Consider the following 26,760-nt stretch of genomic DNA (forward strand, 5'->3'; position numbering starts at 1 on the left):
TCATGCATTCAACTCTCAACTCAGTATCTCCATTAAGCTGTCTTAGTAAGCACTTCTAACTTAACAGTCTACTCACTACTCACTAAATCTTGACAACTCTGTTTCCAAAACCTATTCAGAATCTTATTACTACTCACCATCTTATCTGCTAACACCCATAAAGAAGCCGCCTCCATCTCTCAGACTTCTGTGGTTAACTTTCTCTTTGTATCTACTCTGGCTCCTTCCAGTTTATTCTCTGTATAGCAGCCACACTGCTCCTTCAAAAACATAGGTAACCTATCACTCCTCTGCTCAAAAGCCTCCACTGGCTTTCCTCCTCACTCAAAATAAATTCCAAATTCCTTAAGGTCTATAATGCCCAACTTGAACTGGTCCCTCTATGGATTTATCTTTACTCTCCTCTTTGCTAACTTATACTCACTGACATCCTTCTGTTTCTTAAATATGCCAAGCATACTTCTCCCTCAGTCTCTTACACTCACTAGACTGCTCTTCCCTCAGATATCTGCATGATTTACTCTTCAATGTCTTTCAAACATCTGTTTAAAAGCTTTTCTTTGATCATTCTATCTAAACTAATAGCTCTCTATTGTAATTCTTCTTCACTTTGGTTTATTCTTCTTCATATAGTATATCAATACCCCTAATTTTTCGTGTACAACATTATTCATTTCATATACATTCAGTCATCAAATATTTATTTTTATTTTTTTATTATTATTTTTTTTGTATTTTTCTGAAGCCGGAAACGGGGAGAGACAGTCAGACAGACTCCCGCATGCGCCTGACCGGGATCCACCCGGCACGCCCACCAGGGGCGACGCTCTGCCCACCAGGGGGCGATGCTCTGCCCCTCCGGGGCGTCGCTCTGCCGCGACCAGAGCCACTCTAGCGCCTGGGGCAGAGGCCAAGGAGCCATCCCCAGCGCCCGGGCCATCTTTGCTCCAATGGAGCCTTGGCTGCGGGAGGGGAAGAGAGAGAGAGAGAGGAAGGCGCGGCGGGGGGTGGAGAAGCAAATGGGCGCTTCTCCTGTGTGCCCTGGCCGGGAATCGAACCCGGGTCCTCCGCACGCTAGGCCGACGCTCTACTGCTGAGCCAACCGGCCAGGGCCCAGTCATCAAATATTTAAGTGCTTACTATGTGTAAGACTGTTTATAAGTGCTGAGGATATTTTAGTAAACAGAGTTCTTCTCTTGTGAGCTTGCATTATTGTGACAGGAAACTAATAATCAAAGAAACTGTTTCTCTCATAATGTAGACTTAGAATAGTCTTACACATAGTAGGCACTCAAATATTTGATGAATAAATGTATGGTGAATGAATAATATTGCATAAAACGTAGGGGTGGTCATTCATCTAAGTATCATTTTCTTAAAAGAAGGTTACACCAATCCTGCAAGAGGTTCGGATGTTAAATATACATTCTAGGTCTCTTTTGCAAATGTCAGACTTTCACAAAAGATATACATTAGGCCAAGGTTCAGAGTTCTATCCCCATCTAAAACAACATCCTGCTCTACAGATATATTACACAACAGATGTGCTATATTGGTCATAAAGCCTGGACAAAAATGTAAATAAAATGGAAAAAAACATCACTACTGCTGATTAGTGATTTCTGAATTTGAAAAACAATCTTTAAATGACTATATTTGATAGCAAAAAACAGATAAACAAATAGAAAACCCTAAATTATACAGAAACAAATATAATTTTTAAGATTTACCGCCAAGCCCCTCCACCCCCAACAAACACGTTTGTAGCTTTTTAAAACTAACTTGGTGGGATCTGCTCCTTTAAAGTAGGCATTAACAGATTCTGTAAGGGCGACTGCCACAGGTAAGGTGTCCTGATTTCCAAGGCTGACAGGACTGGGACCTCGTGACACACCTAGAATACAATTCATTTGTTAAATCCTACCAAAAAACATTTATTAAATACCAGGACAAGTATATTCATAATGTTAACCTGTCACAAATGGCTCTATTACTGGTTTCAATGATGTCGTAAGTAACATCTGGAGGTTAAAAATATAGCATAAAATAATACAAAGGACAACAAATTCCGGAAAACATGTCACAATGAATTTTTTTTTAATATAATGACAGAAGGACTGGGTTAAGAAATGTCAGAAGGAAAAGGCCCTTCACCTTAAGACCTAAAGTTACTAAAATACGGCTTCAAAATCATTCAGATACTTAATTCTTTCAGGTTCTATCAATCACATAGCTCATGGCATTAAAGTGAATTTCCATATTTATTATATTATTTTACTTCTTCTTTCTCTAATAGTTGTATTACATTTCCATATTGCCTTGTCTCAATTAATGTAATATTGTTTTAGAACATTCCTGACATAAAGTTCATTCAGATACTTTTAGAGTAAAGTCATAATAAAGCATAGTGTTTTAAAAGCATACTAAAATGTAGACAAAGTTAAATCTGCATTTTTTTTTAATGTAAACTAAGTATCTGGTTTACCTTCACAACAGAAAAATCCCTCACAATAGTGAATTCCTTTTTTTCACAGATGTCCTCTTCCCATTCATGCCTTCATTTAATATGTAATATATGATGTAATTGTAAAAATAAGTCAATAGAATAATTATTCATTCTTATTTAAAACATGAATAACCTAGGCCAACATATAGCTGTGAAACTTGAATGTATGCTTTAGTTATATAAATGTTGCACCATACTCACAGCCATCAGTTATTTTCTTTCCAGAGGGGATTACCTACACTGAGTTACTTTTGATAAACCTCAAGGATTAATTAATTTGATAAAAATCAGTACTGGCTTTATCTGTCTCACAACTAAACCTGAGATGCTACAAATAGTAAGAAAGATCTTTTCTTTTCTTAGCTTTACAGGACAGGAAGATTTTGTGGTATCTGAGAATTTGAAGAAATTTTGACTTAGTTCTTCATAGTTAGAAAAATAGCTGAGTGATTAAAAATACATGGAAATAGGTACTGCTGCTTCTACACCATTAGGAAAAGTAAACCCCCACCAAAACAAGACAACTTAAAATTTCAGATAAAATTAAAAGCCCAATAATATAAAAATTTATTCACAAAATTACAACAGCTCTTTTACTGGCTACTAATACATGCCAAACACTGCTGAGGAGGCATGACAGATTGGTACCTTAACTGACATATTTTTCTGCTTCTTTCATAATCACTTTCTCTGGCTTTAGAGTTATATTTGGGGATTTGGTATCAATGGATCCTGTATAGCAACTGGACATAATTAGTACAAAATTGAGATATATAGTTAAACATCAGAGTTATTCTTGACTTCTTAGATGCCATACATTGCTGGAAAAGGAAAATTTAGATAACAAAGAATTTTAGATACACTTTAGGATCATTTGTTAACACATACATTTGCTTTTGATACAATACCTTGTGTAGTCTCACAGTGCTTTTCAATTTCAGACAGTGTCCCAATCAAATTATCATCTTCTATCATATTTAAATAAAACAAAATATTGCAGGAAAAAATACTTTCAAGAAACAATAAGAATCATAAATTGACAATGAAACAAAGAGCTGAGCAGGCATCATAATAAAGAAGCAGAATTTATTTAAAGAAATTTTGCTGTATAAAATCCACACAGATCCTGCCTGCACTATCAGCTCCTGTGGTTCTATTGCCCACACTGGCTCAAACTAAAAACTTATATCCCAACTCAATCAAAAAGTTTCCATCCCAAACAAAAAACCTTCTGAATAATCTAGAGATAACAGAAAAGAACTGTAGCTAATTTTAGTTTAGCTCACCTGCCTGATTTCTAATAGGACCCATCTATGTATTTTATAACTAAAATGTAGATTCTACAGAAATAAATTAACAAAATAATATATACAAAAAAAAATAAGAATTGCTGTTATTGCAAGCAAAGAGACAAACTTATCAGATATACTGTGTTTACATAAAGTTAAAAGATGAGAAAATGCTATGTGTACAAAGGTATATAAAGTACGATGGTACTATCATATTCGTACATGTAAAAATCCAATCATTTTCTATCTCATTTTCACCTATATTACTTATGCCATTTTACAATGGCCAGAGACACGACATGCATTCCTCCTGTGTGAGTTTTGACAAATCAAATTAGATATAATTAAATCAGCTTAATTAGGACTGTGATTCTCAAACTCAGCATGCATCAGAATTACATGGAAGACCTATTCAAGGACTGCTAGCCCCACTCTCAGCATTTTGGATTTAAAAGGTAATAATAGTTCTAAGTTTCCAGGTGATGCAAACAGATGCTGCAGGTCCAAAGACCACATTTTGAGAATGAGAATTATGTCCCGTTATTACAAATCAGTGATGTACATTATCAAGGATAAATCCATTATTACTTAGAAGCAGCAGCAACGGGACAGTTATAATTTTGATGAGAAGTTGTTGCTCCCAAAACCCAGCTGCCTTATTTAAGTGGCTTTGTGATTTGTTTATTGTAGTGACAGTGAGAAAGGTAGTAAGAATTCGCAGAAATATACGGATAAAGGTGATGACAGAAAAAATTCTTGAGCAAAAATCTAAATGTAATACTGAAATATAATACTGAATTTGTTCAGTAAGGTTTAGGTTTATATAGCTTTGCCCTAATAACTTTTAAATCTTCATAATTTTAATTCTTGTAGAAAATAATCCATTGCAAGAATAAAACCCCTTTTGGGACCCGGGTTTGATTCCCGGCCAGGGCACATAGGAGAAGCGCCCATTTGCTTCTCCACCCTCCCCTCCTTCCTCTCTGTCTCTCTCTACCCCTCCCGCAGCCAAGGCTCTATTGGAGCAAAGATGGCCCGGGCGCTGGGGATGGCTCCTTGGCCTCTGCCCCAGGCGCTAGAGTGGCTCTGGTCGCAGCAGAGCGACGCCTGGAGGGGGAGAGCATCGCCCCCTGGTGGGCAGAGCTTCACCCCTGGTGGGTGTGCCGGGTGAATCCCGGTCAGGCGCATGCGGGAGTCTGTCTGACTGTCCCTGTTTCCAGCTTCAGAAAAATACAAAAAAAAAAAAAAAAAAAAGAATAAAACCCCTTTTATCGTTGAATAGTTTTTAAAAGACAAACTTAAGAATGCAAATATCAGTTCACAGTAGTTGCCTTCAACTACATATTCATATTGGTCAGTAGTTTATAAATTTGATGCATTCTTTCTTTTCAGTTTATATTCAATGTTATGTTGTATTAGTTTCAGATAAATTTGATGCATTTTTAACAGTGCTGACTGTGGTTAAAATTCTCCTATTTAGATAATATAAACTGAGAATAAGAAAAATGTGGAAAAAGAAAAATATGGCTCGTTTGATAATGCCAAGTGTGTTTCCAGAAAATATAAATTTCTAATGTTAAATTTGTCACCAGCCCATTAAACAAACAAACGAATAAAAAAAAACCCTTCAGCCTGATCACACTTTGGATGCTAACTTTCATATGTAATCAATTATAATTCCTCACCTATTGTTGGAGTATTGGCAGCACTTAACGAAGCAGAAGATGAGATAGAAGAAGAACTTTCCGCCCGGGCTAAAGGAGCAGCAGGAGGCGGGCTGGTATTGGAAGTTGCAGGTGGGCTGAATGGCCTGGGCTTAAAAACAAAAAGTTATTTATCAAAATGTCAAAGCAATTCCTCCATTATCAGAAAAAATTATTATTATTAGATATCAGAGAAGTTTCATTTTAATATATTAAACCAAATTTATTATGTATTTCTTATAACTCAAAATTAGAGATACCATAGATCAAATAATTTTTGAGAATAAAAGCTGAAAAGGCTATTTTAAAATAATGCTGTCAAGAGAATCTTTGTACATAAAACATATTCCGTATTTCAAAAAGTATGCTTAAGATAGATTCTCAGAAGTTAAATGATTAATTTAAACTATGAAGTCTTTTCACACTGCCAAACTGCTTCCCAAGAGTTGACTTTACCCTATTGCTTATAAATACAAGAAAATATTTCCCTGCACTCTTGTCAGCAATGAATGGATTGGCCTTAGAAGAAGGAAAATATAATTTTAGTTTTAGCTAATTTTATAGATAACAATAAAATTGGCATGTTCCCTTTTACGAGCTGTATGCATTAGCTTTCAGATTTAGTTTTGGGAGGACTTAGTATGATCTGAGCTTTCACTAACCATTTATTTTATTTGCTGCAAATATTTTCTCCCTAAATATTGGTTGCCCTTTACTTGTGGTTTTACAAATCTTCACATTTTCTTTTATAATTTGTTTTAATGCTTTCTCATTGAGAAAGTTAATGCCATATAGCGGCTTGAGAAAATCTTAATTCTACTATGTTCCCACTTTTCTAGTTTAACATAAAAACAAATATAAAAAATAATTCCAATTCATTTCTCTTTTACCTTGGTGAATGAATTTTTTCCTTCCAAATTCCTAATTGTTCCAACAATACATTAGCAATACTTCCTGAGGTGTTTCACTTTGTAAAATAAGGCATACTAGCCTAATTAAAAATAACCTTTTCCTGGCTGACCAGGTGGTGGTGCAGTGGATAGAACATCGGACTGGGATGCAAAGGACCCAGGTTCGAGACCCCGAGGTCGCCAGCTTGAGCGCGAGCTCATCTGGTTTGAGCAAGGCGCACCAGCTTGGACCCAAGGTCGCTGGCTCAAGCAAGGGGTTACTCGGTCTGCTGTAGCCCCACAGTCAAGGCACATATGACAGGGCAATCAATGAACAACTAAGGTGTGGCAACAAAGGGATAATGATTGATGCTTCTCATCTCTCCGTTCCTGTCTGTCCCTATCTATCCTTCTCTCTGACTCTCTCTCTCTGTCTCTGTAAAAACAACAACAACAAAAAAAACCCTTTTCCTGTTAATAAAAGAATTAAACAAATACAATATTGATTTAATGCCTACTATGTGTCAGGCCCATGGGTTAGGTCAGTGGTCGGCAAACCACAGCTCGCAAGCCACATGTGGCTCTTTGGCCCCTTGAGTGTGGCTCTTCCACAAAACACCACATGCAGGCTGCTACCTGGATAAGGAATATACCTACCTATATAGTTTAAGTTTAAAAAATCTGGCTCTCAAAAGAAATTTCAATCATTGTACTGTTGATATCTGGCTCTGTTGACTAATGAGTTTGCTGATTACTGGGTTAGGTAAACATTCATACACTAAAATTAGTCAACTCTTCATTGCATAAATATAAAGATATAAACTTTTATGGAAACTTGAAAGTACTGTCCCAAAGTGTTTTACAATTACTAACCCCCCCCCTCCCATTTAACTATTTTTAAACTGTTAATTCCAGAGAATGGCTTTTTGATGACTCATTATTACAAAAAAATAGGTTGAAAACTAGAGCAAGAGTAAAAAATGTGTACGTATTCAGATAGGGGCAGTGCAAGATATGAGGCCAAGCAAATATTAAATTCAACAGCTAATTTGAAACTAACAAACTTGGAAAATCTTGAAATCAACTATTATGGAGACATTTCTCCCATGGCCTTACGACCAATATAATGGGGCTGCTTTTTTACAGTCTACAATTTAGAATGAGTCTTTTACAATTTTTTAGGAAAATGCAAAAATAGCTCTTTTCTCAAGTGGTTTACTCTTGTTATAGAAAGCCACTGTCTAATACAGTAGCTACTAGCATTGGAAATGTGGCAAGTATTAACTTGAGATGAGTTGTAACTATTAAACAGTGGATTTTGAAAATTTTACACACAAAAAATGTAAGCTCAATAGTTTTTATGTTGATTACATGTTAAACTGATATTTTTTATATATAAAAATAAATTGTACTTCATTGTGTTATTACTTTTTTATGTGGCTACTAGAACATTTAAAATTATATACATCACTTGTATTATATTTCTACTGGACATCACAAAATAGTGGTTCTCAAACACTAGCATGCATCAGAATCACTTCAAGGGCTCGTTAAAACACAGGTGCCGTGCCACTCCCCAGAGTTTCTGATTTGTCTGGGGTGAAGCAAGAGAATGGAATTTCCACCAAGTTCTCAAGAGATGCTAATGCTGCTGGTCTTGCAACCATACTTTGAGAACCACTGCTCTAGATCAACGAGGGGTTCTCTGAAGAGGTGCGGGGAAGGTGTAGTTATAGACCTTCTGACAAAAGTGCACATACAAGCATGCAAGAAACAGGGCACTCCAATGTACAGCTGAAGAGAATTCAAATCAGCATAACCTTTCTGGTGAACAAGAGAAAAATAATCATCAAGAGTCTTAGAAATGCTCATATCATTTAGTTCATGGATTTCAATTTTAAAATTTTTACTAGGGAAATAATGTCTGCAAAGAAGTAAACATAAGAATATACATTAAGACATTGTTTATAACGGAAACTTGGAAATAAACTAAATGTCAAATAAAGATTTCTACACATTTTTGCAAATTTAGTGTTGGCAATAGTGCAAAAGATAGAGCATTTATTCTATGCACTAATTCAAATGGTTTCCCTTAAAAAGTAGTGTTTAGAAAGCACTAAAGGCAAGAGCAGCGAGTGAAGGGTGATGTGAAGGATTCACTATAAAAGTCCCACTTTTACTTATTTAAAGACTTAAAAACAAGCTTATTTGACAAAGAATTCTACCACTTTAAAGAAGTTTGAAAACTATGGAATAATTCATGATATAGAAAGACATTCCCAAAATATATTCAAGAATAAAAAATATATAAGACCTTATATTTAAAAAATATACATATACCATTTCATAGTAACTAAGTTATTGAGCAATTACTTGCACTTAAAAATATTCTAATTTAAGTATCAAAACAAGCTATTATCATTATACCCATTTTACCCCTAAAAAAACTGAGATTTCATATAAATACCCTACTTATTGTTGCTCAGATAATTTGTGGCTAATAAACTTGTGCTTTTAACAACTGTATTTTACTACTTCTGAATAAATAAGTATTTATGCATTCAAATAATAACGAAAGGATCCCTGGATGGTTGGCTCAGTGATAGACCATCAGCCCAGTGTGTGGATGTTCTGGGTTCGATTTCTGGTCAGGGCATACAGGAAAAGCGCCCGTCTGTTACTCTACCCTTCCCCCTCTTGCTTCTCTCTCTTCTCCCCTCCTGCAGCCATAGCTCAATTGGAGTGAGTTGGCCCTAGGTGCTAAGGATGGCTCCCCTCCACCTCAGGCACTTAAAAAAAAAAAAAAAAATGGCTCTCACTGCAACGGAGCAAGGGCCCCATATGGGCAGAGCATCACCCCTTTGTGGGCTTGCTGGGTGGATCCGGTCAGGGCACATGGTCAGGGTCTGTATCTGCCTCCTCTCCCCTCACAAAAGAATGTAAAAGAAAGAAAAAGGAAGGAAAGAAGGAAAGAAGGAAGGCAAGGAGGCAGGCAGGGAGGGAGGGAGGGAGGAAGAAAATATATAAAATCTCAACTGCTTAATCTTTGATAAAATACAGAAGGAATTTTTATGGTCTGTGTTTTATCTATTTCCCAAATTTTATAACATGATCATATACTGCTTTTGTAATCAGGAAAATATCCATGTTATTAAGATGTAATAATTTTTATATTACTTAAATAATAACCATTTCCTTAGCAGCTGGTATAACTTCTAATTCTGTTCATTGGGATGGAGGTGAAAGAAAGATGTCACCATTTCAACATTTAGTGCTCAAGCCTTTTCATTTGGTAAGGAAACATTTTCTCACTTGTTTCACTTGACCAGTATTATGCACAGTATTAAGAATATGAAATCGGCTATGACATAGTCATAAAGTACACAGAGTAAATATGGCTGGTGAGGGGGAAGGGCGAATACAATGTGATTTGTGCACTAAGAGAAATAAAAGCAATGTATATAGGAATGGGAAAGAGAATCATTAAATCCTCTGGGAGAGGAGTAGGGATCAAAGATGCTTTACCTAGGTGGTGATATTTAACAAAGTCTTAAAGAAAACTGAGGGGCATTTCAGATAGAGGGGGCATAATTAGACATGAGTGTATAAACAAGCAAATGTCTGGGGAACAGTGGAAGTTTCAAGTGGCTGAAACCCAGGCTACAAAGAGGAGAAAGCTGGAGAGTTGGTCTGATAATGCAGCTAAAACATTCAGTCACGTGAATTATTGGCGAACCACAAGATATGCATTATCAGAGGGAAAAGATTAAGCTTGACTTTCAGAAATTCAATTCTCGCAATTAAACTGGCAATTAGTGTAAAAGATAAAAACAAAGCAGAATAGATCAGAGGTAAAAAAGAAAAACCGGTTTGAGAGAGCCTCACTCTGAATAGAACCCCTAAAATTATTTTCATTATTTGACAACTTTTGAAGACCAATGCTTTTTTCTTTTGTACAGCAATATGTACTTAATACGTACAAGTTAATGAAGTGATGTGAATTAAGTTTCCTTATACACAAAATAAAGAAAGCTGAACTGGATGCCCTCTAGGGCTCTCCCGGTGGTATACTTCTAAGGCCTAAGAAGGATTTCTTCCTTAATATTTGACTTTAAGCAGAATTATATAAAAGTTGCTTCTCAACTGTGAAACAATGGGTACCAAACAGTATTTTTATAATGTCCCAACTTTCTCAGGAAATCTTTTTCCTCCTGAACAACGTCTTGTTCCACAGGTGTGATAATGAAGTACAATGGAAGAGTGAAGGAAGTGTTATTTGAGGAAAGCTTTTCTATACTTAGAAGCCTGAGTAGATAATTCCAAGCATTTGACTGTAAAGGTGCATATAGAAAGATATCATTTGCATGTTAAGTCAAGACAGTTTTAATTTTAAAAAAGAAAGAAAAGAAACAGCTGAGTACATACTATTTCATTAATCCCACTGAGTTTGCCTGAAGTGAGCTTTGGTCTGGAAGCGGGCCTGGGAGGCGGGACGATGGTGCCCACAGAGAGAGGAGTCGCAGGCCTGGCTGGTGGGGGAAAAAGATAATTTGAAGAAAATCATTGGTATGTAGCAATCCTACATAAAGACATTGTTATAGAGGAACTGTCAGAATTCACAGTTCATTTTTTAAGAATTTAAAAAATATATAATTACAGATATTTGGTGAAATACTGGGACCCTATCAATCAAATATGCCTTTTTTTGAGGCTACCAATATTATTCCTGGAAAGTCATTAAATTTTCAATAAAACTGACACATGTAAATTGTATTACTGTTTCAATTATTTATACATTTCATTTATAAAATTAAAGCTGATAAATTAAATCTGGCTGTTGTAAACAAAATATTTAGGGCCTAAGGTCTCCAGTTTTTTGACCATACACCTACTTTACAGACAGCAGTGCAAGATCAAGCCTTTGAAACACTTTCAAAATAGAAACATGAACTCTAAATGAAACTTACCTTAATTAAAACTGTAATTTGACTTTTAAATTGAACTACACCGTAACATTTTTTGTGATAGAAGTATTAAAATTATCTTTACTAAAAAAATTTCCATAAATCACTAATTTATTTTTTGGTAAGTGTTGGAAAGAAATCACTTAACTTTCCCTAAATCCTATATAAATTTAGTGTTCACTGTTATTCAATGTCAGTTGCAGATTTTGCCATTTTATAAATCAGAAGTGCTAACCTTAGTATTTTTAATTAAAAATAACTTATCATGGTAGATATTAATGAGTGGACTTCAAGTGTACATCATCAAAAGTCACATAATTCAGAGACTGAAGAATATTACTATGGATGGGAAAAATATATTTCAGTAACTTTAATAAGTTTACAGATGTGTAAAGATAAAATATATAAATGGGCCGAAGTATATGCAAGGGGAAACAAAACATAAGGCTGAGGACCCTTGGTCAGCGATGGAGGAATGAAGGCATAAAAAGGAAGTCACACAAGAGTGAAAGTAAATGTCACGGGGGTTATGAATGAAGGGATAAAAGAGGTAAGCATCTTTTAGATTGCTTGAAGAAAGTAGTAGAAAGCTGGTAAGAAACAGAGTTTTGTTTTGAAGGCTGCTGCCTTTTTCCAGTCAGCAGTTCCTTCATGCTGCACTCCTCCTGTAAGCTATACACAAGAAATGTGCACCAACCTGAGGACCATCTCTTCTCCCTGTGCGTTTACTTTACAGATGTTTATTATCATGAAACAAGCGCTGACCAACACTCAAATTATTTCAAACTTGTGAGAGCCTAACATAATAGACATTTACACCTGAAACTTCATTATTAATCAATCTAGTGGCCTGTCCAAATGGCATTTAGACTAACTCAAAACCAAGCCTACTTAGAAGTGTTAAGTTCAGCTCCTTCAAATAATTGAGAAACTGCTAATTGAGGAAAGATAATAAAACTTATTAATACAACTGTTTATAAATGAATCTACTAATTATAAATTAACAATAAATTTATATATCTATACCAATTAAGCACTGCTTTAAGATTATAATTATTTATAAGATAACTGTCTTAATTGTGGGTTTTTTTGGTAATAGTGTGGTGATGTTGATGGTGGAGCTCACTTATAAGAATTGTCCATTAGATGTAGTTTATGAAGAAATAAGAAGTGGCCTGTAAACTATAAAAACATAGGAGACAAGAGCTAATCCACACCTGTCCTCTGACAATGCCTAAGGAAAATAGGGCATGTTTCCCACGCCATTTTTTTTTTTTTAGCGACAGCGACAGAGGGTCAGATAGTGACAGACAGACAGAAAGGGAGAGAAATGAGAAGCATCAAGTCTTCATTGCAGCACCTTAGTTGTTCATTGATTGCTTTCTCATATGTGCCTTGACTGGGGACTACAGCAGACCGAGTGACCCTTGCTCAAGCCAGCGACCATGGGCTCAAGCCAGCAACCATGGGGTCATGTCTATGATCCCCCACTCAAGTCAGTGCCCCCATGCTCAAGCTGGTGAGCCTGTGCTCAAGCCAGATGAGCCCGTGCTCAAGCTGGCAACCTCAGAGTTTTGAACCTGGGTCCTCTGCATTCCAGGCCAACACTCTATATACTGCACCACCACCTGTTCGAGCTCCCATACCATTTTTTATCTGAACAAAGAAAGATACTATTCTAGATTCAAGAAGCAATAATGACAATGCAGAAGAAAAATTTTGTCAGTAATTTTTCAGGGCATATGATATTATGGCAAAGGTCATTTTGTCCTCAAAGAAGCAGCTGTTGGAAGATCTCTCATTTAAACATCAAGAAACCCAAAGGTACTTTCAGCTTTCCAATGCAATCTCTAGAATGCTGTCTGAACTCCACTGAGATATGAATTTCATCAATAAAGAAAATCCACTGACTGTAACCATGAAGCGAAAGGAAATTTATTTGTGCTTTCTGGTGGTGCTATTAATTACTGTGTAACAATAATGATCTCTTTCAACATCGCTAATATTCTTTGAAGGGCAAAATAATTTATGACATTTTTCAGATTATATAAGAAGGTTAAAAATGCATACCACAGTGAATTTTAAAACTAGTGAAAGGTTAATAAATGTTTTACCATGTTCTACTTACTAAACACCAAATGACCACTGAATGAAAATACATAACTTTTTACCTGAAATTAGAAGTGATATAGGCAAAACATTCTTTAGACAGGTAGCAAGAGAAAAGAGAGCATTTTTTAAAATAAAGAGACTGTGCTGAAGAAAATAGTGAGAAGCAAAGGACAGTTACAAATATAACTAAAAACTCTGCAATACCAATGTGAAAATTTTTTATGAAAGACTTGAAAAAATAATTCATAAAAGAATATTAACAAAATTGAAAGACACTGCTTAGGACTCTCTTTATTCTAAATAAAAAACACCCTTCTGACACTCTTATTAAACAAACAAAAAGACCTAACAATAACTTAGGTTTTTCCTGTACAATTTTACTTTCCTTACACAACCTATTATTAAGGTTATTTTTATAAAACTAATTAGTAGTAAACACCCATTGAAAAAGGCTATAATAATATTTCAGAATATGTTCAATTATCCATTGACTATTTCTTGCTATTTTACAAGTATTAGGTACAGATCACTTTCCCTTCTAAATTATAAGTTGTTTCAGGTTAAGGTTGCCTAAAATACAATTAAAATTTCTTTTAAAAATATTAGTTTGTAAACAATCCAATTTTACATACTTTTATTTTATTATTTATAGTAAAATGTTTCAATAAGGCTTACTGTTCTGTTAATATGCTAGAGTACAAAAGATTTTAGAATAAGATGCACGTTTATTTCTATGCGTCATCATTTCCCAGTTATATGATCTTAGAGAAGTTCCTGATCATTGCTGAGGTTTGCATTTTTCATTTATAAAATTGGGATAATAAAAAGAGCTTCCAGCAGCAGTTAATAAGGATAAATTTAATAATGGGCATAGCTCCTAGCAGAGTGACATAGCAGGAACTTGATCAAGTTCTTGCTCCACCTTTCTAGCACTCCCTTCATCTCCAATACTGTAAGTATGGCATTTCTAAAATACAAGAGATAGCCGAAGATCTACTTAAAGTGATTTTATTTTCTTGCTTTAAACAAGCAGCAGTTTTATTAAATGTTTAAACAAGCATGCATTTTTGATGCCTGCTTGGCAAATGAAATTTTAGATTTTGAGGGGAAAAAAACAACATATTCTTGCCAAAACAAAAAGTACTCAAGTCCATTCAGACATTGCTTGGGAAGTGCTAAAACCTTTCTGGAAAGTAGTTTGGCAATAAGTATCAATGAGAGTATCTTGTGACTCATAAATCTTATATTAATCAATTAGTATAAGGGCATTATGAGACAACTGCACAAAATTTGTTATATTCATAAATGTTCATAATATTGGAAAACTGAATGCAACTTCGGTGTCCATCAAGAAAACACTGGTTACATTAATGCACACCTATACAGTTGAATTTTCTCTAAAAACAGTAAGATTATTTGAGCATCAATACAGGAGTGATGCCTAGAAATATATAATGAAAAAGAAAACTTGTTGAGGTTTGATAAATTTTTATTGTTTAAGTCAGAGGGTCTTTAAGTTAACAAAGCCATTATAAAATCACTTTTATCTGGTAATATGATCAGAGGACAAGTTAAATTTTCTAATCATTAAGTATAACAAGAAGTAATGAATAAATCAATTAGGAAAAATAACTACTGAATTCTTCATTTTAAAATATATAAATATATGCATGTTACATATATTTACCTGATGATGATGATGAAGTTAATGAAGCTGAAGATGAATCAAGAGATGGTCCAAACAGAGGGTCCCAAGCAAGTAAATCACTGGTCCCTTTCCTATTATATTTTAAAAATAAAGATTTTAATAAAGGAATATTTTATTAGTATAAAATCTAGTTACTTATTATTTCACAAAATTATAATAGCTCAACATTTATATAAAAAAAATTGGATGTTCTGCCAATGGAATATGTGAAGAAACTTAACAAATTTAATAAACCAATATCTGTTAACTTTTATAAGCAGAATTTACAATAACACTGTGTGAAGGAGGTGGGGAGAGTATTAGGAGATTAATCCCCATTGGTCACACTTTGTTATACTCTTAACAATCTCAGGGTCTGTCAGAATGGAAATGATTTAAACTTTACAAATGTGAAAATGCAGTACAGAGTTTCGAAATGAGCTGCCTAAGGACACACAGCTATTTAATTCTACAACATCAGGTCTTAAGTGACATGAAATCAAATAGAAATTTTATAAAGTCATACTTATTTTCAAAGAAAAAGGGTAAAAGATTTTTTAAAAAGTACTTAAATGTACACAGGTAAGCCTAACAACTTGATATAAACTTCAAAGATCTGATCACTGCAGTAGATCATGTAAGGGCAGGGGGTTTCTCCCTGGGGAATCCACCGCTTGGGCCACTAAGCCAGTCTGGTGAAACATCTGTCACACATGCCTTTTTATGAGACATACCCAAGACTACGGACAAAAATCATTAAGGGGATCAATATTCTGATTTCACAACAACAACAACAAAAAACCCCTCAACATGTCGCATAACCAAAAATTTTCCTCCACTGACCCCTTGGAATCCACTGTACTGATTACTCTCTGGATTCAACTCCTGGCTCTTTAATAGAAACTTTTATATGAATATAAAATCTAGACTACTGAAGTACCTGATCTTAGCTACCAACTCTTTAAGTTATTTTTTCCAGCTTTATTGAGGTATTATTGATAATTAAAAAGTATATGTATTTAAGGTATAAAAAAGAGATTAATACCCATTAAAACAATATTTTAATGTCTCCAAGTGCTATTATTTTTAAAAATATACTTTTTCAAAATATTAGAACACGGGTCCATGATATAGCCTTGTAAAAAATGTTACAATGATCTATAGGCACATATCTAGTATCTCAATATGCACCTACATGGACACATACTGCATCTTGCATGATAAAGCCTAGAATCACTACTGCAAAACTGATTCCTAAAGACAAAGTTTTAAAACACTATAAAACTTATCTTTAGATTTGATAAATCAATTAAATACGAACACTAAGCTCAATCAGTGCCTAGCTTAAAAAGCATCAAATAATTTTAAACTATCCATTTATTATTTAATTATCCATTAATTAAACCTACTTTTACTCATTAAAACACTACTCAGAAAACATTAAAATAAAATATTCTTATTGATAGACACAGAGAAAACGGAACCATGCAACACTGACTTAAAATATTTAACAGCTGGCAGCATGCCTTCTAGACCTCTCCTTTTTTAAGTTGAGACACTTCCTTATTTTGAAGCTCATGTAATATATAATCTATTTTACAAGGTCACAGCCAAAATTGAAGGGAAAAAGTGAGAAAATTTCCACAAGAATAACATGTCTATGTATAAACTTGGCATATTATCATTCATTTAGAAACAGCAAGGCCATCAAGGCCAAATAAAGTTGAATGAATTTTTTAAAAATACTATCATAAAAATATTGTCAAATGAGAAATAATTTAAAAAAACTTCACATGGCACCTGACAGTTTAAGAAACATAGGATAATTCACACCTTACTGGAAATGAAACTGCAGAGATAATATTGATAAATTTCTAGAAACCAAGACAAGGGATACTTAAAATTTAAAGGTAGTAGGGAGGGAAGAATAAAAAGGTAGACAAAAAAGGATTTTTAGGGCAAACTACTCTATATAATATCATAACAATAAACATATTATTAATCCATTTGTCAAAATTCACAGGATATATAATACCAAGACTAAGCCCTGGTGTAAACCACGGACTCTGAGTGATAATGACATGTCAATTATCACACATATGTAGGTTCATCAATTATAACAATGGAGCTACTCTGGTGGGGAAGGCTGAGCATATGTGGGGGCCGGGGTATATACAAAAACTCTGTACCTTAAGCCCTGGCCGGTTGGCTCAGCGGTAGAGCTTCGGCCTGGCGTGCGGGGGACCTGGGTTCGATTCCCGGCCAGGGCACATGGGAGAAGCGCCCATTTGCTTCTCCACCCCCCACCCCCTCCTTCCTCTCTGTCTCTCTCTTCCCCTCCCGCAGCCAAGGCTCCACTGGAGCAAAGATGGCCCAGGCACTGGGGATGGCTCCTTGGCCTCTGCCCCAGGCACTAGAGTGGCTCTGGTCGCGGCAGAGCGATGCCCCGGAGGGGCAGAGCATCGCCCCCTGGTGGGCAGAGCTCGCCCCTGGTGGGCGTGCCGGGTGGATCCCGGTCGGGCGCATGCGGGAGTCTGTCTCTCCCCGTTTCCAGCTTCAGAAAAATACAAAAAAAAACAAAAAAAAACAAAAAACAAACAAACAAAAACTCTGTACCTTCCACTCAATTTTGCTGTGAACTTAGACTTGCTCCAGAAATAATTTTTAAAGAAATTTAAACATGGGACTTACTCATTGGATACAGCAGATGGTTTCGATTTTGTTAACTCTTCACCTAATTAAAAATTATCTCATTACTGTAAACAACTTAAAAATTCTGGAACTAATAACAAATATAAACAGTTGTGAAGGAAAATAGGTCTTTAATGTTTTCTATTGTGAAGAATATTAAAATAATAGCTGAATTTCTGCTACATCTTTATTTCTTCAATCAAGTTTGGTGAGAAATGACAAATCAACTAACCTCTCATTTATTAAAATAAAATGGCTGTTCAAAAAAGAAAAATATGAGCTGCAAATTTACAAATTGAAACAAATGCCTAAATACTTATGTAAATATAACTCAAAAATTTTAGTTGATGAATCATAAAAGCTTTTTTCAAATTCTAAGAATATTATCAGTCATTATATTGATCAAAAGTAGTTACCAACTCTTGAAGGACACCCTATTTTAAAAAACTGAAATTTGTATTACAACCTAGAGCAATAGTCCCTGTAAGATAGTCTGTTTTGCTACCTTTACATTTGTAAGATGCATCATTTCATAAGCAACTAGTAAACAGAGGAAAGGCAACAGTAATGCAAAAGTCATGCTGGTTCATAAGCAATTTTCCCTGCACCTCATCAATATTTTGCATGAACAAACAATAGCTAAGGAATACAAAACACATCAACATGGGTAACTACAACAAACTAAAGGAACACCACATTACATATGATGCTCGTTCATATCACATTCTCCCATTTGGCTTCAGCATTTGTTTCCCTCAAAGTTCTTATTGTGCTGTTCTTCATCTTTCTGCATTTTGTCCTGTCTCCATAAGTTGATATCCCTCTGTTATCATTTTATGCATATCCCCTATTGTAGAGCTAGTCACCATTTCTTTTTTTAAAGTAAAATCCTACTTTTTACTTGGTATTTATTATAAATTTAATAGGTCTTTTTAACAGAGCTAGAATTTTTATTAGGATTAATGCTGAAGTCTTTAAGCATCATATTTATAGAATTGTGTAGCTTTTGAGTGGAGGGCCTCAGTTCTTTTCCTCACAACCTGTTACTTTTATGCATACTTCTGCACAAGAATTAGCACCCCCAAAATGTTTTAATATAATCAAATTGCTATATTAAAAATCATATAATATGACTTAACAATGGATAAAATTAAAGACTAATCATCTTATAAATGCCTTCCAACTAATTAGGCAGTTATGCCAATTAAACAGTTTAACATTGTTTTTAAAAAATGTGTTAAATGATTTGTGAAAGAGAAGAAGTGGGTCATGAGAGAGTGGGAGGGAGGAGAAAGGGGTAGGGTAAGAGAGGGAGAGAGAGAGGGAGAGTGAAGAATTGAGGAAGAGAAAGAATGAAGGGAGAGGGAGAGAAGCACCAGCTCATATACTGCACACAAAAATTAGGGGATATTTCAAAAATGAATATGAAGCTATAAAATATCCCCTAATTTTTGTGTGCAGTGTAGTTTCATTTAGTTGTTCCATTTAGTGGTGCATTTATTGATTGCTTCTTGTATGTGCCCTGATCAGGGGTCGAACCTACAACCTCCAGTGTGCTGGGTTGATGCTTTTATCCACTGAGCAACCCAGCCAGGGCATCAGTTTAACAATTTTAATCAAAAGCTATTCTTTGCTTTGCTGATTTCTAAACCATGTTATAGTCAGGTATTAAAGTTTAGGCATGTCTCAAAGGTAAAAAAAAAATAATATAAATGATTTGTCTTCTGTTATAAAATAGTAAGTATCCTTTTAGTCTGTTGTTAAGGCTCATGATGAGAAAAACTTTCTATAACTACATATTTAAGACTGTAAGCTCATCGAGTTGCCTGATAAATTTTAATAGAAATAAAACAACAAACTTAATTGTTAAACTTACTAGACAAATTCTGATTCATCTGCACCTAAAACAGAAATGCAAAAACTAAGTGCCATTAAATAAATAATTTAATTTGGTAATGAAATATTTTGTAAAATGTTAATACTGGAAACCTAAATCTTAAGTTTTTAGTATATCTGCTCAATTGTAAACTGTAGTTACATAAAAAGATATACAGAAAAAACTTTCAGTAGTTTTTGTTTTATAGTAAAAATACATGTACTTTAAAAATTCAATAAAATTTTAAAATATTAAACTATTAAATATCAAAAGCAACTTACTATGACTTGCTAATTTTAAAAACACAAATATTTTGAAAATCAATGTTCAAGCATTACAATTCTTTTTTTAAGTCAATAGATATCAATAGATACAAATATAAAATCTTGCACTTACTGGGCTGTGTCTCTAGTAGTACATGGAAAGAAAAAAAAAACGACATGTTTATTTTAGAATTTAAAATATCATATTTTCCAGCTCTAATAATGCCTATTCCTTTCTGAACCATACCTAAAATCTATGTACCATAAAACACATACACTGCTGGGAGGGTGAGGGTCAGAGAATACTTAAGTTGGATAAGCAAATTAGGCAACAAACTATACTCACAATATCCTCTTTTCTTACCCAATATCAACAATTAAAAATTTCATAATTATTTATTTTGAGAATGAAATTGATACATGTTCACTGTTTTTTTAAATGAAGTATGAAAGAGAAAATTTAAAACCACCCAGAGATAGACAATAAACATTTTGATGTGTATTCTTCTTTAAGGCTTTTATTTACTTACATATATATTTTTTAAATTAGTTCTGCTTAGACAATAAAAATGTTTAATGGTTTCACAACTTTCTACTTCATATATATATAATTTAATGTTAGCATTAGTCTTAATTTTTACTAGTAATGGTAGAATAAAACCTCACTTCAGAAATCTTTTTGGTAGAAAAAAATAGTTCTAAAATTGAATTCTAAAAGTGAGTGACTGTGACAAAAAACTTTTACCCAAACAAATACAATATAGACTAGTGATTTTTAACCACTGATACATGGACTGGTCTACCAGAAATTTCATGTGGGTCTGCGAAAGAGTTAACCATCCTGATGCTGTATGAAGACTACAGACCCAATGATCTTAGTCAAATTTGCTTATGCTAAGGGTGATCTGTGCCTTAGGAGTCCTCGAAATAATTCTATTTTCACTGGTCCCCAAGTATAAAAAGGTTGAAAACCACAGATATAGACTACAGATATAGAATACGTAATTACTTAACAATACGAAGTGGTAAGAACTTTTATTCTCTATTATCAAGGAGAATGGGTTTAATATCAGTTATAAACATGTACAAATATACTACACATCATTCTAAGACATGCTCTTTACCCATAGTTAAACAGTTTTGAATTTAGAGTATGACATCAATGGAAAGATGTATTATAATTTTTTTCTCCTCCGAAAAGTATTAAATATGGTATCTTAGAACTGAAAAATTAATCACTATAACAAAGAAGTCTTAATTTTTCTTTACTTCTATGAAAAATATAGAAAAACAAATGTTATAGTAATAGACAAAAAATGCAAAGACATCATTAACTCTTTAAATTCATTTTTGTAGAATTCCATTCTACATCAAGTTCACAAAACATGGACAAGAAAATGTTTAAAATTCGATGAGAAAAAGATTAATACTGTCAGTTCATAAAATTCTGCCTGATCCATACAGCACTATTTATAAAATACAACAAATGCAGAAATAGTGTATTTTCTCCATTTTTGCTTCCTTTGTATTAACTTTCTTTCTTTTTTCTTTTCTTTTATTTTTTTTTAAGATTTTATTTATTTATTATAGAGAAGGGAGGTGGGGGAGGAGCAGGAAGCATCAACTCCCATATGTGCCTTGACCAGGCAAGCCCAGGGTTTTGAACCGGCGACCTCAGCGTTTCCAGGTTGATGCTTTATCCACTGCGCCACCACAGGTCAGGCTGTATTAACTTTCAAAAGAAAGCAAAACTAAGCCAAACTATCAAGTTCATCTGACTGTATAAAAATTATAAACTATATACCTCAATAAAGCTGAATAAAAAAATATATATATAAATTAAATATTTCCTTACCCAACATAATTAACTATTGCTAAGTAATGTTTTACTTTCTATTATTCTTAAAATTAAACAGATGTAGGTAGACGAGGTATTTAAAAAAAAGACTTCTATATAAGAAGTACAATATAAGCTTATTCATTTTCTTACTTACAGATATTGCTGGAGAGAGCGTTATATTTCCTATAGATACTTTTAATTCATCCAAGGAAGCCATTGCATGATGTGAGTTATTTGGATGCATAGGTTTGATTTCTATTCGATACTTCTTTGGTTCTTCATCTTCAGAATCAGAATCACTAGACGAGTAGAAATGATTCTCTTTGGTATGTGAGTTACCAGTTAAAAAAAAAATTGTAATTGCCTTAATGCATAACCAGTTTTTCAGGCATTTATAAAAAGTAACAAAAACATTTAAGAAATAAGATGTACTTTAACAGAAACATAACTGCTGAATTTTGTTAACAAAAACATGTCAAATAAAGACTATAGAGTCATTTTATTATAATTAATTAAAAAATTTGAAACATAATTTTACTAACCAATATCACCTCAATAAATTCAATATAAATTTTTAAATGTGGAAACAAGTAACATTATTTAACAGTGTTTACATGCCAACACAATCCATAAGAATATTCAGGCCCTGATGGGTTGGCTCAGTGGAAAATGTGTTGACCTGACATGCAGATGTCCCTGGTTCGATCCTCAGTCAAGTCACACAGAAGAAGCGATCATTCGCTTCTCTTCCCCTCCCTCTCCCCTCCTCTCTCTCTTCCCCTCTTGCAGCCAGTGGCACGACTGGTTTGAGCATCAGCCCTGGGCACTGAGCTCAACTGGTGCAAGCATCAGCTTCAGGTGCTGAGGACAGCTCAGTTGATTTGAGCATCGCCCCCAGACGGTCCCTGTCAAGGTTCACATGGGAGTCTGTTTCTTTATCTCCTTTCACAGGACGGACGGAAGGAAGGAAGGAAGGGAGGGAGGGAGGGAGGGAGGGAGGGAAAGAAAAGAAAAGAAAAAAAAAGAGAAAAGAAAAGAAAGGAAAAGAACCTCCAGATAATAAAAGGATATCATTCTGATTTGCTTCTGGTTTTATACTATAGCCTTCTTCATCTACGTCAGGAATGTTCTATGGAAGAAGAAAAAAAAATTTACTGTCATTATGGCTCCAACTATAAAAATATTATTAGAGATTAACAAATAGCCTCAACTATTAACTGAGGGGCTATATGTATATCAATACAATTTATCAAATGTGAACAGGTTAACCAAATTCTTATATTGTGAAGAATTTATATATTTTAGTTAATTAGCCTCAAATGTCGGAATTAGCAAAGCAATGCAAAATGAAACATGAGGAATGCCAAAAGGAATAGAATTGGTGTTCTGGTAAAAATGCCAGCTGTTCCATCGATAACCAAATTTTTGCCCCAATTTTCTAAGAAATAAAGGCATAAAAACACAAGACTGTGTTTCTGGGGGAAGTAAGGTGAAATCAGAGGACTGATAGTTTAAGTAAATATATATATGACAGAAATAAAAAAACTACCAAGAATATTGAAACTATACTAAAATACTAATCTCTTACTCATGAGACTAGTAACATTCAAAAGCCTGAAAATACCCTCTGTGGCAAAGCTGAGGAAATTCCTCTTATGCTCCACTGGTATAAATACAAAATACTGCAGGTTCTCAAATAGGTAGTTTTGTTATAACATTTACTAGATGTCATAGGAACTTAACTCTTCTTTATATAAATTAGCTTATGATAAAGTTGGTTTAGTTATACATAGTTTCACTTAAAAATCCTAGAACCGATCAAGAATGTTGAGTAGTACACCTACAGAGAGAAAACTTAACAATATCTAACAAAAATACATGTTCACTTCTCCACCCAGAAATTCTACTTCAAGGAATTTACCCCAAAGATACATCACCAGCAATTTAAAAATATATTATATCCACACAACAAAATTACTTATCAAGGATGATCTAAAACTCACATATACAAAACAGAGTAGTATACAGCTATTTAAAAAAGAAAAAGAGGAAGGTTTCTATGATCTGGTATGAACTGACTTCCAGGAAATACTGCTAACTAAAGAAAAAAAGTACAAAAGAACATAAATAGTATAATATCTTTTATGTAAGAAAAAAAAGTTAACAATGTGTATCTGCTTATCTATGAAAAAAACAACACTGGAAGGAGTAATCAAAACACAAAGTTGGCCATCTACAATGCACAGCAATGGGGTAGAAGAAATACAGAAGGGAGGGAGAAACACTTCTATAAGTATGCTCTTGTAATTAGGTAAGAGAATATTTCTACTTTCAGAAAAATATATTCACATCCATGAACTCATGCAGAAATGTAGGCAGAATGCAAATATTAAAACAAATGTAGTAAAAAGTTAAGGATATAAAGTGGTTTTTGCTCTATTTTAGTCTTGTATTTTTTGTAAATTAGAAGCCATTTCAAAATAAATTTTTAAACTGAAAAAAAAGAAAAAAAAAAAAAAAAGAAAATGATTGCCAAAAATAGCCAGACTATCAGTTGTACTGTAATAGGCAGTCAATATCCTTATACAGGTAAAGTTTTCCATTCATCCTCCAATCACTTGCTGAAGCTCAGCAAGAGGAATATAAAGGCCTGCTAATCTCAGTTAGGCACAGCTCAAGGTCAAGGAGAACTAAAAGTAGAATTTACAGCACTATAGCTTCTAAGCTGAATAAATATTCTGATGTAGCCAGGCTGAATTAAGAGCCTAGAAGTAAAAACTCAAATATAGGGTAAAGGGCAGATTACATAGATAAAAATATGACTAGTGATATATTAGAACCCTAGAAATAGAACACGTTTTTTGACTCCTACATATTGCTTGCTAATATGCAAATAACACTTTAAAATAACTTTTAAAATAAACTTTGCCAAATATGGAATTATTAGAAATCAGAATAGGCATTGGCCAGTTGGCTCATAAATAGTGTTGGCCAGCCTGCAGGTGTCCCAGGTTTGAACCAAGGTAAGGGCACACATGAGAAGCAACCATCTGCTTCTCTCCCCCTCCCTCTCCTGCTCTCTCAATTGTGGCTCGATTGGTCCAAGCATCAGCCCTGGTTGCTGCAGATAGCTCGGTTGGTCCAAGCACTGGCCTCAGGTGCTGAGAACAGCTCAGCTGATTCGAGCATCAGCCCCAGACGGAGGTTGCCATGTGGATCCCAGTCAGTCTATCTCTCCTCCTCTCACTTAAAAAAAAATCAGAATAAAACTTTTTTTTCAAAATACTTTATTCCTATTCCCAGTACCGTAGAAACATACTAGATATTTAATTTCCTAGAGATTGTACCTGGGATTTTCTGACACTATTTTCAAGTTTGTTTAAAATACGCTATTATGGTATGATGTCACATTAAAAAAAAATACTGAGCTGCTTTCTCTAGGACTGAGTAAGCTGCTTTTGGATCAACTTCCTGCAGATTACAGGTATAAAATCTGGTTAAAATATATAAATAATTACATAAAGGTACTAGAGAGTGACCAAGACTAACCCTTTAAAAAGCTCTACAAAGTGATATGGCCTGATCAAGCAGTAGCACAGTAGATAGAGCGTTGGCTTAGGACACTGAGGACCCAGGTTCAAAACCCCAAGGTCACTAGCTTGAGCACGGGCTAATCTGGTTTGAGCACAGAATCACTGACATGACCCCATGGTCACTGGCTTGAGCAAGGGGTCACTAGCTCAGCTGAAGACCCCCTCCCCCAGTCAAGGCACATAAGAGAAAACAACCAATGAATAACCTAGGTGTCACAACTATGAGTCGATGCTTCTCATCTCCTTCCTTCACACCCTGCTAGAAAAAAAGTTAAAAAAGCTATACAAAGCAATATGCTCAAAAACTATAAATAGATCAAAGTGAAATTTTAAAAAGGTTCAAATAAACCACAGGAAGGAAGGAAAAAGAAAACAAAATGGAAATGAACAAACAGAAAATAAAAAACAACAGGCTTAAATCCTGACATATCAATCAATAATCACATTAAATATAAATAATCCAAATATAACAAAAGACAGAGACTAGGAGAATGGATTAAACACATGACCCAACTATATGCTATCTATAAGAAACTCACTTCAAGCCCTGGCCGGTTGGCTCAGTGGTAGAGCGTCGGCCTGGTGTGAGAGAGTCCCAGGTTTGATTCCCGGCCAGGGCACACAGGAGAAGAGCCCATCTGCTTCTCCACCCCTCCCCTTCTCCTTCCTCTCTGTCTCTCTCTTCCCCTCCAGCAGCCAAGGCTCCACTGGAGCAAGGTTGGCCTGGGCACTGAGGATGGCTCTGTAGCCTCTGCCTCAGGCGCTAGAATGGCTCTGGTTGCAGCAGAGCAAAGCCCCAGATGGGCAGAGCATCACCCCTTGGTGGGCATGCCCGGTGGATCCCAGTCGGGCGCATGTGGGAGTCTGTCTGACTGCCTCCCTGTTTCCAACTTCAGAAAAATACAAAAAATACAAAAAAAAACAACTCACTTCAAATATAATAATATAGGTAGGTTGAAAGTAAAAGAATGAAAAAATATACCATGCAAACAGTAATTAAGAAAAAAGAGTGTTTTGCTATTAAGCAAAACAGACTTCAGAAAGAAAATTATCAGGATCAGAGAGGTACATTATATCCACACAAAAACCTACATATGTCCGTTCAAAGCATCTTATTTCGAATAGCCAAAAATTGTAAACAATTAAATGTCCCACAATAGGTCAATGGTTAAACTTTGGTATATATCTATACCACAGTGTACTATTCAGCAATAAAAAGGAATGAACTATTCAAACACACAATCTGGATTAATCTCCAGAGACTTGTGCTGAGTGAAAAAGAAATCTCAAAAGGTTACATGATAATTCCACTTAAATAACATGTATAACTTTCATAACATTTTGTA

At 34.7% G+C, this 26,760-nt stretch overlaps 1 protein-coding gene across 1 annotated transcript in view; it reads right to left on the reverse strand.

The window, feature by feature from the left end:
- FCHO2 (FCH and mu domain containing endocytic adaptor 2) overlaps window positions 1-26,760 on the reverse strand; it is a 143,144-nt gene that overhangs the window by 12,295 nt on the left and 104,089 nt on the right. The window contains exons 12-20 of the mRNA XM_066241450.1: window positions 22,890-22,950; window positions 21,976-22,148; window positions 20,115-20,126; window positions 19,719-19,743; window positions 17,843-17,885; window positions 15,152-15,243; window positions 10,814-10,917; window positions 5,481-5,610; window positions 1,783-1,894 (exon numbers count right to left, since the gene is read on the reverse strand). Of these exons, the coding sequence (XP_066097547.1) occupies window positions 1,783-1,894; window positions 5,481-5,610; window positions 10,814-10,917; window positions 15,152-15,243; window positions 17,843-17,885; window positions 19,719-19,743; window positions 20,115-20,126; window positions 21,976-22,148; window positions 22,890-22,950 (752 nt within the window). The remainder of the gene's footprint in view (window positions 1-1,782; window positions 1,895-5,480; window positions 5,611-10,813; window positions 10,918-15,151; window positions 15,244-17,842; window positions 17,886-19,718; window positions 19,744-20,114; window positions 20,127-21,975; window positions 22,149-22,889; window positions 22,951-26,760) is intronic.

This window comes from Saccopteryx bilineata, chromosome 1 (genome assembly GCF_036850765.1).
Source record: "Saccopteryx bilineata isolate mSacBil1 chromosome 1, mSacBil1_pri_phased_curated, whole genome shotgun sequence".
NCBI classification, from domain to species: Eukaryota; Metazoa; Chordata; class Mammalia; order Chiroptera; family Emballonuridae; genus Saccopteryx; species Saccopteryx bilineata.